Below are 13,292 nucleotides of genomic sequence, written 5' to 3' on the forward strand. Positions count from 1 at the left end.
TGTAACAGGTGATGGTTGACTTGATAAGATACAACTAAGACCAACTAATGCTGGAGATCTGGGTGTAGATGAATATAAATATTTCTTCTACTCAAATAATTGGATAAGGTCAGAAAAAGGCATTCTAGTTTTCGGATGACAGTTACATTTGTTTTATTTTTAAGCATGGCGAGAGCCCTCTGTGGCTTTTTGGTCATGCATGTTTAGAAGGAAAGCCCCAACTCTGTAAGTACTGAGGTTAAGTCTCAGAAATTACAAACAGCAAACAAGCTACTTAGGAACGACACCCAACTAAAAAATTATAATGGCTCCTGTTTTAAACGGCCCTGTTTATTTTGGGGAAAAGATCTATTTTTAAAATGGCTAAGGATTTTATAGTTTTGTGTCTTGCTTCCAGACTTAGTTCCTGAAAACAAGACTGGTGAGTCACTCAAGATGTTTCCAGTGGCCACCGTTTTCAGCATCTTGAAAGTCACCAAAACTTCCCCTGGCCCTTCTAAAAAAACCCAATAAGGTTTCATAAATGAAAAACCCTCAAAATTAGGCTGACTTTGGAAGAGTTCATAATTCACAATATTTTAATAAATATCCAAGAAAACAGGAGTCATTGAATGGATACTCTCTCTATAGGTGGGGCTGGGAGAATCTAGATTTTATGATTGATTCCAAAGTCTCTCACATGTATTTCACAATTCCAGTTTTGGCCTCAGCATATCTATTTATCTACCTGTCGTTGATCTACCCTGTATCTTAGACACAGCAGGTGATGAAAGCTCGGCATTGTTCATAAAGCCACTGACAAGGAAACCACTGACCAAGCGAATGCCACGGAGTCTGAAGCCTGGAAGACACGGCTCCGCCCTGGTCGGAAGGGATCACTGTACTAACCAGCCTCCGGATGTCCCGCTCCGACTCCCACTTGATCTTCGAGATGGCTTCTTGGTGGGACTGATGCTCACTCCTGAGGTCCCCAGCCTTGATTTTGTCCGCTTGGATCATGTTGCTCAGAGCCTCGTCCACCTGCTTCTTGGCCGTTTTCAGGTCCGTGATCTCCTGTAAGAGCTTAAGGCGCTCTGCGTCAAACAGTTTCCTGGCCTCCTCCCGGGCCTCGATGGTGAGCGCTGTCCTTACTTTGTCGCTGCTGCCGTCCCGCAGAGCACAGAGAGCCGACTTGAGCCTCTGGATCTCTCCGTCCCGCACCTTCACTGTCCTCGACATCTCTTGCTCGTGCTGCTTGATGAGATTCTCCCTCACGGCCTGCAGCTCCTTCATCTTCTCCTCGTGGAGCTTGGATTTGAGCTCCGTCACCAGGACCGTGTGCTTGCGCTGCTCCAGCTCCCGGATCCTCTTCACTTCTTGAGTCTTCTCTCTCTCGAGCTTCGATACCTAAAGGCGGAGAGACGAGAGGATGAAGAGAAATGAGCCTCAAAGGAAAGGGGTGATCCCAGGCAGGATCTGCGGCTCAGGCCCTTGTGATCTCTTAATCCCTCCTCTCCTTTCAAATTCCAGGCCCTCTGAGGGAAAAGAACCATGGGCCTGAAAGCTACGAATGCAGTGCGTAAAAAGGAGGAAAGATCTAAGGATGGTGCTGTCGCTTTGTTCTGACAAATATTGCATGTTCCGAGGCCTTACTACACGAGCTGTGTGGTCTGCAGACGGGCAGCACAGCGTCACCCAGAAGCGTGCTGGAAATGGGGAATCCGGGGCTCCCTCCCACACCTATGCATCACAATGTGCATTTCAGTAAATCCCCGGGCAACCGGTATACACATTAAAATTAAAAAGGATTGCTATAATAGTTTTCCCAGTGGTGGGAAAGAGCACAATACAGATCACTTGGAAAGCTTTTCAGATTACACAATGCTAGCTAGATCCAAACTGACACACGTGGGTGTCTCGGGATAGCTCACAGTTTGATATTGTGATCAGGGTAATAAATTAGTGCCTAAAATGATATAAAATATACCCCTCCCTCCTATTCTTTCTTCTTCTTCTTCTCTCTCTCTTTTTTTTTTTGGAAAAGAAGATGCTGCTGCTACTGCTAAGGGTTAAGGTGGGGTGGTAGAGAATGAAGACAGCTGATAACAGCCTCAACCACGCCTTTCTTAGTATGGCAACTCGGTGTCAGCCCCACGCTTTACACACCACGCGCAGAGACAGGACACACTGGCCAAAACAAACGACAATGACACGACAGCGCTGCAGTCACTGGGTCCTCTCTCCGACACAGGACTTTCCTGGTGCTTGTTACTCCTGCATGCTCCACGGACGTCTCCTTGCGTCCTTCCCTCTCTCACTCTTATCCCTCTCCTTTCCTGCCCCCAAGGCCAACGCTCCAAGGAGTCTAATAAAGTATTCCTTGTAATCTTTTTGCCTTTCAGGAATTCTGGTTTTAAAAAAAAAAATCTTCTGTGTTTTGTTCCATTTCCAGGGATAACATAGGTTTCCTTGTAGATTAGCCATGGCTCCCCCTTAGTCTGGCTGGGAGCCAGTCTCTGATTCAGGAGGTCAGGGTGGGGCTTGAAGAAGCCTCTCAGTAATCCAGCTGTCCTTCTCCCCACCTCATATCTGCTGCCTGCGTCTTTCTGTCTCTGTCATCTCTCTCTGTCACATACAAACATACACATACCACACACACAGAATAATCTGGAAAAAGGAAGAAAGCTGGGGGAGCCCCGGGAGTAATATCTAGTTGAGTGAAACTGAGTGTCTGCCATTTGTAAAATTATTTTCACAAAATAATAAGAGACTTTCCAGCTAAAAAATTTTAAGATTTAAGCTACCTATTGAAACCATTGTAAAATCAAAGTTCATGTAGGGTGGGAAAAAAGAAAGAAAAGAAAAGAAACCATTGTAATTATAACGTAAAGTGTTTGAGATTTTACTTACCTTAACAGCTTACCTACCTTCAGTTAGAACAGTATTTTCTAAGTCTGCAAAGCATTTTATGAATAGTTTATTTTTAAAAGCACACAAATTATTCCCGTGATGATTATTCTGAAAAAGCTCAAGGGGACTTGGCAAAATAAGCAGCCAGACATCCTCAACCACCCACCCTCTGATCTCAACTCCACCTGACACCAAAGGTGCCTTCCCGGAGGCCTGTCCCCTCATAGGCTCTAGAACTGCGCTGTCCAAGGTGGCGGCCACTAGTCACATTGAGCACCTGGAATATTTCAAATTTGAGTTAAGATTTGCTCTAGTTGTAAAATACACTCTGGATTTTGAAGACTTAGTGTGAGGTAAAAAACATAAGATCTCTCATTAATCATTTTTATATTGATTACATATTGGAACTATTATATTTTGGATATATAAAACTATATTATTAAAACTAATTATGTTTCTTTTTGCTTTTTAAAATTAGAGCTAACAAGAAATGCTAAAGTCGCATATATGGCTTGCATATACGGCTTGCATTTGTGGCTCACATTGTATTTCTCTCGAACAGTGTTGCTCGGGAGTCCTCAGAGGTTCATTTAGTGAACCTAGCTTTCCCCACACTGCTGGGTATGTTTGTTCTCTTAGTAAAGCCCAGTTCTGATCTTACTTTTGTGCCTACTCAAAGACTACTCAGGCTCCTTTATGCTGTGGAATAAAATCCCGACACCTCAGCTTTGCCTTTCAGGCTCTCATGAAGGTCTGGTGGGACTTCTAGCTCCCATTTCCCCCTCTCCCTCTCCTCACCTGTCCCCTCTCCAAGCAGAGGAGATGGTGCTGTTTTCTGCACAGGGCCTTGTGTCTCTGTACCTACCTGTCTGCTATTTCCTCTTCCTGACCTGCCCTTCCCTCAGCTCCTTTTGGGATCCTCACATTCCTCATGGCCCAGCTAGGTGTCATCTTCTCCTGTCAGGCCGCCCTACCTGCCCAGGACAAAGCTCATTTCTCCTGCCGTTGTCTTCTCAGTGCACTCTGGTAACACCTCCTTGCTGGTCTTTTTCATATTTTTCTTTATGCTATTTTTTTTTGTACACTTCTCTGCCCTCCCCACCTCCCCTTCTACCCCTAGCCTGATTGGAAACTCCTAGAAGGCGGCCAATGAGCCTTCCTCATCTCTGTATACCCAGTGGCTCCCAGCACAACACATAATAAGAAGCCAGAAGGCATGTGTGGAATTTCCCTGGCTAGCCCCCTAATGAGAAGCAAGAATAATATAATACAATATTACAGGTTAGAAAACATAGGTTTGTAAGGTTACCAGAGCAGCCCCTATAAAAAAAACAGAAAAAAAACCCTAACATATAAGAATGTCCACTTCTCCTCTGGTTGATATTTCTCTCAGTGCTTCAGTAAGGACAATCTAGATCTTACTATCCATCCTTCTAAAATGAACGGAAGTGACTATCTTCTAAAGACCAGGGGTGGGCAAACTATAGCCCATGGGCCAAATCTATCCTGCTCCTGTTTTTGTGAATAAAGTTTTATTGGAACACAGCCATGCCCATTCATTTACATATTCCTTAAGGCACCTTCATGCTACAATGGAGTTGAGTAGTTTCGTAAAGAATTTCTGGCTAACAAAGCCTAAAATATTTACTATTTTGCTTTTCACACAAAATGTTTGCTGATTCCTGTTCTAGACCATGTATTTTTTTTAGAGGAAGGGCCTCATTTTTCATTGATTTAGAAACTCCGATAATTTATTTTCCATATAAGAGCTTGGGAAAGTTACTTTAGCTCAAGTAATAGGAACTTAGTCATCTTCATTTTCAGCAAGATGGATTTACATTAGGCATTTATTTGGAGCAGTCTTGTGACGGCAAGAGCTGTCAGGTAACAAGATACTAAGGAAATTTTAGCAATTCTTCCTAGAACAATGAAAAACTGTAGGAAAAATGGATAAAGGATTAGAAATTCTGGGTTTTCATTTCTATCTCAACATCTGCCATCTCTAACAAAGTTGCTTCAACCTTCTGAGGATTTTTGATAACGCCTAAAAATACCCGTAATAGGGTTATTTCAAGGGTTAAATTAGGTAACATACGGGAAAGTACCTTGAACCGGAAAGTACTATGAAGTGTAAGGTAATATTATTACTGGATATAATAGGAGCTACTCACTGATCTAAAATTATTTATGTCAAATCTCTGTGGGTACATTAGATTGTATCTCCCTGTGATTCTATCATTTTTCCAAAATTATAAACTCTAAGCTTTTGTGTGTAGACCGAAAGGGAGATGAAGGAAATGAAAAATAAAACAAAAATACAAGTGTATGGAAAATATTCTAATTTGGAGACAAAAACAAATATAAACAAACACTAGCCTTCTTGTCCATCACTTAAAAGAATCCATAAGCCAAAGAAAATTCAAAGGAATTGAGTAACATTTGTCCACTTATTTTGGTTGTTGTCATGGAAACTGACATTTTTGCAGAATTTCTAGGTCTAACTTTTTTTTTTCTAAGCTTGAAAGAGCACTCTGAAGGAGAGCCAAAGAATACGACTCAAATTTTGGGAGAAAAAGAGCTAATAAAAATTTTGTAGTAAAATCATTTTCTGAAAATTATTTGCAAGGCAGATTGTACTATATAAGGAAATAGATTTAAATATCTTAGTATAAATCTTAAAATGGATATACAAAAAGATGAAGAAGTATTCCTGAGTGACCATTAAAATAGGAAGATGATAATAGTTTGAAATGGGGAAAATTATTTAGTCAAAGAAATAAATCAATTTTGATTAGTGGAGACATTTTTGGAAAAAAATTTCAGCTTAGTCATATAATAGCTACAATTATCGAGGGCTTACTGTGAGTTAGACATCTTCCTACATAGGCTTTACACTTATCAGTGCATTTAACCTCATGGACAGTTCTATGATGTAGGAAGTCTTTGTTTTATCACAATTTGAGGTGAGAGAAGTGAGGGACAGTTTCCGCAGAAGGGCAAAGTAAAAAGGCTGCCTGAAGTCCAGTGGGGGCCAGGACCCAGATCCGGGTCAGATCCTAGATTGCCTTGTTTGCTCTGAAGATTTGGGGCGAGATGTTCACCTCTGTCAGCCTCAATTTTCTCCTTTGGAAACTATGATTAGACACCATTCTCATATAATTGTGTGAGGACTGACTTAGCCAATAAAAGTCCTTTGGAAAGGCTGGAATACATGGGAGATTAATAACTATTAATCTCTATTACATGCTAGATAGTATAATGTTAATATTGATGAATACTGCCAGTATGTGAATATCACATAATATGATGTTACATTAACACCACCAACAACATAAATATAAGTACCTATATTATTGTGATAAGACTAATGTTACCATATTACATTTATTAAGATAATAACTATTTTCCTAACAGAAAGAGATGTTCAACCCTGGGTTTCCTCCGTATGTGTTGAGTTCCCTGGTGTTGGTGGCATCTAACGTTGACTTGGAAGACACTAGGGAAGGTGTAGGCCTAAGGAGTGTGGGGGTGGGGTTGGGGTTGGGAGTGGGGGGCGTGGCCTCAGGGCAAAGAGGAGATCTCTAAAGGGGGCTTCCTTCTACCTTGGAGCTCCTATGGAAAAAAATGATCATCAGGAAAGTTTAATCCTACTAACAAAAGGTTGCACTCTGACAGAGAAAAGAGGATGCATGGCTACCTTATATGACCTCACATTTTATTTTTCTCTTCTTCTCTAGTTCTAGTCTGGCCTTTGGAAAATGTCAGTGTAAGTGCTGCCAAGATAAAGATGGTGGTGATTTGAGCTTTAAGGTGATCTTAGGAATCTAGGATTAAAAATTGGACAGCTCAGTCAAGGGTAAGGAAGGAGTTGCAAGGTGATTGAGGCAAGACAAGCTAACATAAACTGCCGCTTGGATTATCTGCGTTGGCTGTTCCTGGGGATCTAAACTCACAGTAAGCGGGCAGGGGATGTTCCCGGGCACAGAGTGACTCTCAAACAGGAGACGTGAAGGAGCCACGATAGGAAGGGGCTTATAAGAGAAGCCTTACACAACCTGGGGAATGCAAAGGATTCTATTTTTTTTTTTTTAATTTCTTGGTTTCAGCCACTTATGCTTCCTAAAAACAGAACTAAAGGTGCAAATAGGGAGAAATACCCCATCTGAAATTTGGTCCCTGAACCTGGAGGCTCTGGGAACAGTCATTGATGATAGAAAAGGTTGGCTGATTTTCTGTGAGTGCCCTGGAGGCAAAAGAGTGGGGTGGAATGAGACGTTTGGCATCACACCTTGATCGCCACCTTCTTACAGAAGATGGGAATTCCCACCGGGGCTCCTCCACTCGCTGTGTCTTCTGGGAGCAAATGGGTTAAATAGTTTGAACCTCACTTTCTTTCCTAGTGAAATCAGGAGAGTAATTGGGCCTTTGTCACAGGCTTGCCGTAATGCTTGTGAGGCTCCGTGTGGAAGTGCTTTGCAGTCTCAGGGGCTGTTGCAATGGTGGCAGCTCCTGTCTGGAGCAGAGTCCTCCCAGGCCTGCTGCCCTGCTGCCTCTACCCTGGGAACCCTATTTTCTGCTCCTGTCCCCTCACCTGCTCTGTCACTGTGCTCATGCTCCTCATGCAACTGTAGTCTATCTCTGAGAGAGAAGAAAGCCCTAGGGCAGTCCCAGACATACTAAGTAATAGATCATGACCTCATGGTGTCCACAGAAGAGACAGAGGCAAACATCACTGTATAATGGCCCAGATGCTGGTCCAAGGAAAAGACAGACCTGGGTGCAAATGTCTTCTCCACCCAAGCCTGGGGTTTCCCACCTAAATGCATGCTATAACAATACTCATGCCACAGGGTCTTGGGAAAGCCTATCAAAGAATCATGTAAATTGATTCCACACGTAGTTCTGAGATCTGCCACATGCCAGGCAGTTTCCTCATCTGGAAAACGGGGATAACATCCATGCCCACCTCCGAGGCGGGTGACGAGGATGCACTGAGATAACGGCTTTCCACGCCTGGCACCAATCATTGCTCAAAAATTAACACACACACAATACAGTCTTGTGAGGTCGATACCATGATCGTCCCATTTGACAGATGAGGAAAGAAAATCACAGAGGGATTCTGTAACCTGCTCAGGATCACTCAGCTGCTACATGAAGAGCTGGGATTCTGGCAGGAGGCAATGCGCTTATTGCAGAGCGTGACAGAGAGTAAACATTCAATAATTGTAGCTATTTATATTGTCTCCCTTCCCCCAAACCACTTACGACTCTGCCCTATACACAATGGATGTTCTGTAAATGTCAATGGGATTATTTGTCTTGCTGGAAAAATGAGTAATGCTCCATCCCCCCAAAGGTTTCCACTCTTTAACGCGCCCATTCCCCTGTAGCTGGATTGTCGTTCTTGTCCTCAGAGCCTCGGAGCTAAACCGGGAGTGTAAATTCACGTCTTGGCATTGTTGGTATGCTCTCTTTTACAGCCTGGCCCTTTGAAAACACAATCATATTTATTTATAATAAAACTGCTTTATGACTTGTTTGCCCTCCGAATTCCCTGTGCTCTTTAGGGAAGGCTGCTGAGAGGCAGGGAGACCTTGCTTCAGCTCCTGTGCAGGGATTGTGATTAACTGCCCAGGAGAGTGAGCCAGGCAGGGGCAGCCAGCAGAGGGGAGGGAAGGCCGGGTGCCCTGATTCAAGAGGCTGCCGCCTGGCTCTCGTCAGAGGAAGGGGAGAGTGCGCTTGGCCTCCCGGCTGAGACACTGGTGCCAGGCCCTGGAGAAACAGGCAGCCTCGTTCCAGCTCCAGAGTTGCCCATTTTGAAAAGGTCTGAGTGTGTGAAAAATTGGCAGTGCTGAAGTCCTCAGGGCCTCTGCTTCTTTGGAAACTCGTGAGTTTGTTTTCTGTAAAGCAGCGGCAATTTATGGCCCCCAGTCTCCAGACTGACAAGCTGCTACCTGTAAATGTAGTTTGTCACCCTGCCCTTACTCCAGCGAAAGCAGCTCTGCTTCCCTTGACATGGTGCGTTGCCCCAGGGAAAGTGAAAACCGATGCAAGGTTCCTAGATCGTCTGACCTGGAAGGAAACTCACAGTGGAGTGTTCATCAACACCAAGGCTGAGCGAGCACCACCTGGACTGCTTCAGAATTACAAGTCCTGGGCCTCACCTGCCTATTCTATCAGAATCCTCGGGCTCGGAAATCTCAATTTTTAATAAGTTCCCCCAGGTTATTCTCTTGCGCAGTGGTGCATGAAAGACACAGATACAGAGAAAGAGATTCAGTCATCTAAATTACAGATAGAGAAATTGAGACACTTAACATTTGTCTCCAAGGAGAGATAAAGACAAATGATGCCCAGGTCTTCTGACTCTCAAACAAATTTTTTTTGTTTTTGTTCTTGTTTTTTTTAATGCTGTCATGTTCCCTTTGGTTTCATGGAAACTAAAAAATTTCCTTTGCAAATTTTACATTGTCATCTCTTCATTTAAAGTGAAGGCTTATCTAAGGCAGGCGGCCACAGGCTTTGGCAGATCTAAAGCCTATTTATTATTGTTGAAACTAGGAAAAATAGATTTGGGGAGAAATAACAAATTAAAATGTAATAGTGATGTTAAGGAAGAAGAGATAGATAAAATGGGATATGGATATTTGTTGGTTTGTGACCTATTGCTTGTTGATCAAGAATGTTTTCTTACTGTATAAAAAGTTATCTAAAGAAGGCAACTTCATGATGCCATGGTTGTCTCTGGTTTGCAAGGAGCAAAAACGTCTTATGGTGTTCTGTAGGTTGGATATTTCAAAATGTTTTCCTAGCCATGACCCTATTTGATATTCCCATTGTCCTGGTGAGGTATGTGTTAGTATATACAAGCAAGCGATGAGATTTAGAGAAGTAAAGACACTTTTCTAAGTCCATTAGCAACTGACTCAAATACAGAGAGTATCAGAAAAAATACTAATGCAAATAACTTTTTGAGAATTTACTATGTGCCAGGCAGCTCTCTGAGCACTTGACATAAATTTTCTCATTTAATCCTCATAAGTACTTTACGTATTTGTCTAATTTATTCTTCGTCACAGCCCTGTGAGATAGCAGTGATATTTTACTGAAGAAATGAAGGTAGAAGGAATGAAGCTTCTTTCAATTATTCCTCTATTCATTCAACAAGCACATGCTGAGATTTCAACTTCTGGGCATTGTTTAGGCTCTAGAGATATGCAGTAAGCTAAGTCCCTGCTATCACAGAAATTACACTCGATTGGGGAGAAGTAGGGCTAAACAGGTAAATGCATAAACATACATATTGCTATGAAATAAGTCAAGAACAGGCCATGTGGAGTAACTGGGCATGGGGAAGTGTTCTGTTTCAGATGAGTGGTGCTCGAGCAGGCACCTAGAGGAAGAGAGGGAAGGGTCACATAGGTAACTGGCGGGAGAACAAGGGCAGAGGCCCTAAGTGTGACCAGCATCTCTCTCTTGATCCAGCAAAGGGGCTGGAGCAGGCAGAGAGAGAGAGAGAAAGAAAAGTGAGAGATGAGTCAAAGAGGGGCTGCAAGTGATATCCTGTAGTCGTAGGGAAAGTCCTTTGACTTCCCCAGAGGTAGGAAGCCATTGGAGGGTACTGCGCAGTGAAGTGACATGATGTGATACATGTTAGAAGGACTGCTTTGCATGCTCCACGAGGAATAAGCTATAGAGGGCAAGGGTGAAACTTGTCCCAGGTCTCACAACTACTAAGTGTTGGGAGATAGGGGCGGGGGTGGGGGGAGGGACATTGTCTCAATTTTTATATCTGGCTTCCTGAACCAGGCAGGAGGCAGGGTCCCCTCCAGTGAGCATGCTGTTCTCACTCCTGCGTGCTCAGTTCCACCTGCCACATGCAAGAGAACCTCCTTGTGCACGCGGCTGTTGCCCTCTCTGGCAAAGGGCAGGAGTCCCCTGGGGTGGGCCAGCAGGCAGAGCTGCGCTCGCCACCTGCGGACACAGCCGGGGCTGCTCTCAGGGCCCGGCCGCAGGTAGCCCTGGCTCACCTTGGACTTCTCCTGGTGCAGCTCTATCTGAATGTCCGTGAGCTTGGTCCTGAGGTCTTCATTGGCAGCTTGAAGGGCGACAATGAGTGCCTCGGGCTTCTCGCCCTTATTTCGCCCTTTCTTGGACATTGTTCCTTTCTAAACGGAAGTCTGTTGGTTTTTAATTCCTTTTAGACAGGTGCTGCCATGTTACTGTTTCTTATCCTGGAGGGCGACGTCTCCGCATCTACTGCGTGGTGCTCCTTGGTAAGGCCTCCTCAACCGCTGCCCTGGAAGCCCTGAGAGGAGAAAGAGGCAGCGGTTACTGTTTCGACAAAGACCTGGGCGAAGTGCTGGTCAGTCCCCTCTCGGCCTCCTCCCGCAGCTCTCCTGCATCCCAGTGTCTCCTGTCCACCCTGCAGAGAAACTTAAGAGTGCTCTTTCTCAAAGGTCAGTCTGACCAGGACAGTGCCCTGCTCAGCATCCTTCCCTATAAGCCTCTATCTTCCACATATGCCTGAACCCTCCCACTCTTCTACCTGTCTCCCCTCCATGTCGCTCACTGATGCTCTGGCCGTAAGGAGGAGCACAGCTGTTGAAGGATGTCCCCTACGTGGTGAGCTAATAAAGCAGAGAGCCTCAACTTTAAGAAAACTCAATATACGAAGACAGGGGATCATGCAATGGCTAAACTGTGAGAAGTGGGGATTGACTATTATTAATGGATTACTGGATTAATTGAATCACTCACAAATTCATTCAATTTAGTCAATGTTGTTAGAGTTCCTTCCATGGGCTGTGCTAGGTACAGTATGTTGAATTAAAAAAATAAGTCAGAGTATCAAAGCAAAAAAAAAATCTATCCATTTATCCATTAGTCAACATCATCACCCATCATCTTATCAGATAAGAGTTTTTAAAGAAATACACACTAATGCTTCAGAGGTATAGGCAGGGACCTCTCCTGCTGCCTGGGGTGAGTAAGGAAGACTCCCCGAAGAAGATGCCATTGGCCTGGACCTTGAGGAGTGGGCTAGGTAACAACAGATGGAGAAACAGGCGAAGCGCCCTGGATGAGGAAAATGGCAGGTGCTGAGACACAACAGAGAGAAATCACGGTGACGATTTTGCGCGGAAAAATGGGGCCTGATTAATTACAACCCTGGATAAGATTGAAGGAAACTAATCACACTGGAAAAGTTTCCTGGAAAGGACAGATGGTGGGGACACCTAGAATTCCAAGCTTAGAATTTTGGTGAAGCTGTCGACGTGCTTGGCAGGGGGGTGCCCTGCCAGAGCAGTGCTTTGGCACGGTTATTCTGGTGGCAGAGCGGGAGTGAGGGTGGGGGTGGGGGAGAATGGAGGCAAGGAGACCAGATAGGAAGCTACCGAAGCTACTTTTGTCCGGGCAAAGGATGATAAAAAGTCTAACCAGAACATTGGCCAGAGGAGAGAAGGGGAGGGCACATGTGTTTTGATTTACAAATCCCTGACCCCTTCATAAGAACAAAGAAATCAGAAAAATATGAATATTAAACCACTGAAGTCAATGGAAAAAACATGACAAGATCTGAGAGAAAGTTTCCCATGCAGCCTTTCAGAAAACCGGGTATTGTGTACACTGAGGAGTTTCGGGCCAGGGCTGAGGGGAACTCCTGCTGGTCACCCGTATGTTCCAGCAGCTGCTGCTCTCTTAAGACCCTTTAGCCTCGAGGACCATGCTGGGATCCTGGGCTTTGCGCCATCCCCTCATGAGCACTGGGACTGTGCTCTTTGGAGTGTCCCTGGGAGCACGGAGACAGGGAGAGGCCGGGGGACAGGGAGGGCGAGCCCTTCTACGGTCCACCACATCCCACCCTGTGCTAGGTGCTGAAGTTGTCCTTCATGCTTCTTTGCAAACTTGCCAAATCATTAAATTGCAGGGCTGGGAGACCTCTGAGAGGCCGCCTTTCTTTGCTTTTAGTACAGAAGTGAATTCAGCAAGCGTTTTTTGAACATTTGTGCCACCAACACTTCTAGACATAAAGGTAAATAGGACAGTACTTAACCTCAAGTAGGCACTGGGCAAGCAACTTCACTTATCGGTGTGGAACAGGTTTCTCTTCCTTTAATTGATCTCCAAATGCTGCTGTTCCCTCGGCCTCTCTGGTGACCTCCACTGGCCTCACTTACATAGTTATAACTCTCAGTTTTAGATCCATAGCCATGACCAGTCTCCAAGCCTCAGACTTTTATGTACATTCAACTGCTTACTTAGGAAATCCACTTGAATATCTGATTGGCAACTCAAACCTAACATAACTAATGCAGATATCTTTACTACTAGTCCCTGAAACCTTAACTTCCCCATGTTTTCCTCTATTATTAAATGGCACCACCACATGCCCAGTT

General features: G+C 44.4%; 1 protein-coding gene across 5 annotated transcripts in view; it reads right to left on the reverse strand.

Moving 5' to 3' along the window:
• JAKMIP2 (janus kinase and microtubule interacting protein 2) overlaps positions 1 to 13,292 on the reverse strand; it is a 147,204-nt gene that overhangs the window by 56,150 nt on the left and 77,762 nt on the right. For all 5 annotated transcript variants that reach the window (XR_012913981.1, XR_012913980.1, XR_012913982.1 and 2 more), the window contains exons 2-3: positions 10,923 to 11,200; positions 889 to 1,386 (exon numbers count right to left, since the gene is read on the reverse strand). Coding sequence is in view for 2 of the 5 variants with exons in the window: in XM_012774189.2 (XP_012629643.1) it covers positions 889 to 1,386; positions 10,923 to 11,051 (627 nt within the window). In the remaining 3 variants the exon portion in view is untranslated. The remainder of the gene's footprint in view (positions 1 to 888; positions 1,387 to 10,922; positions 11,201 to 13,292) is intronic.

The sequence above is a fragment of the Microcebus murinus genome, chromosome 21 (genome assembly GCF_040939455.1).
Source record: "Microcebus murinus isolate Inina chromosome 21, M.murinus_Inina_mat1.0, whole genome shotgun sequence".
In the NCBI taxonomy this organism is placed as follows: domain Eukaryota; kingdom Metazoa; phylum Chordata; class Mammalia; order Primates; family Cheirogaleidae; genus Microcebus; species Microcebus murinus.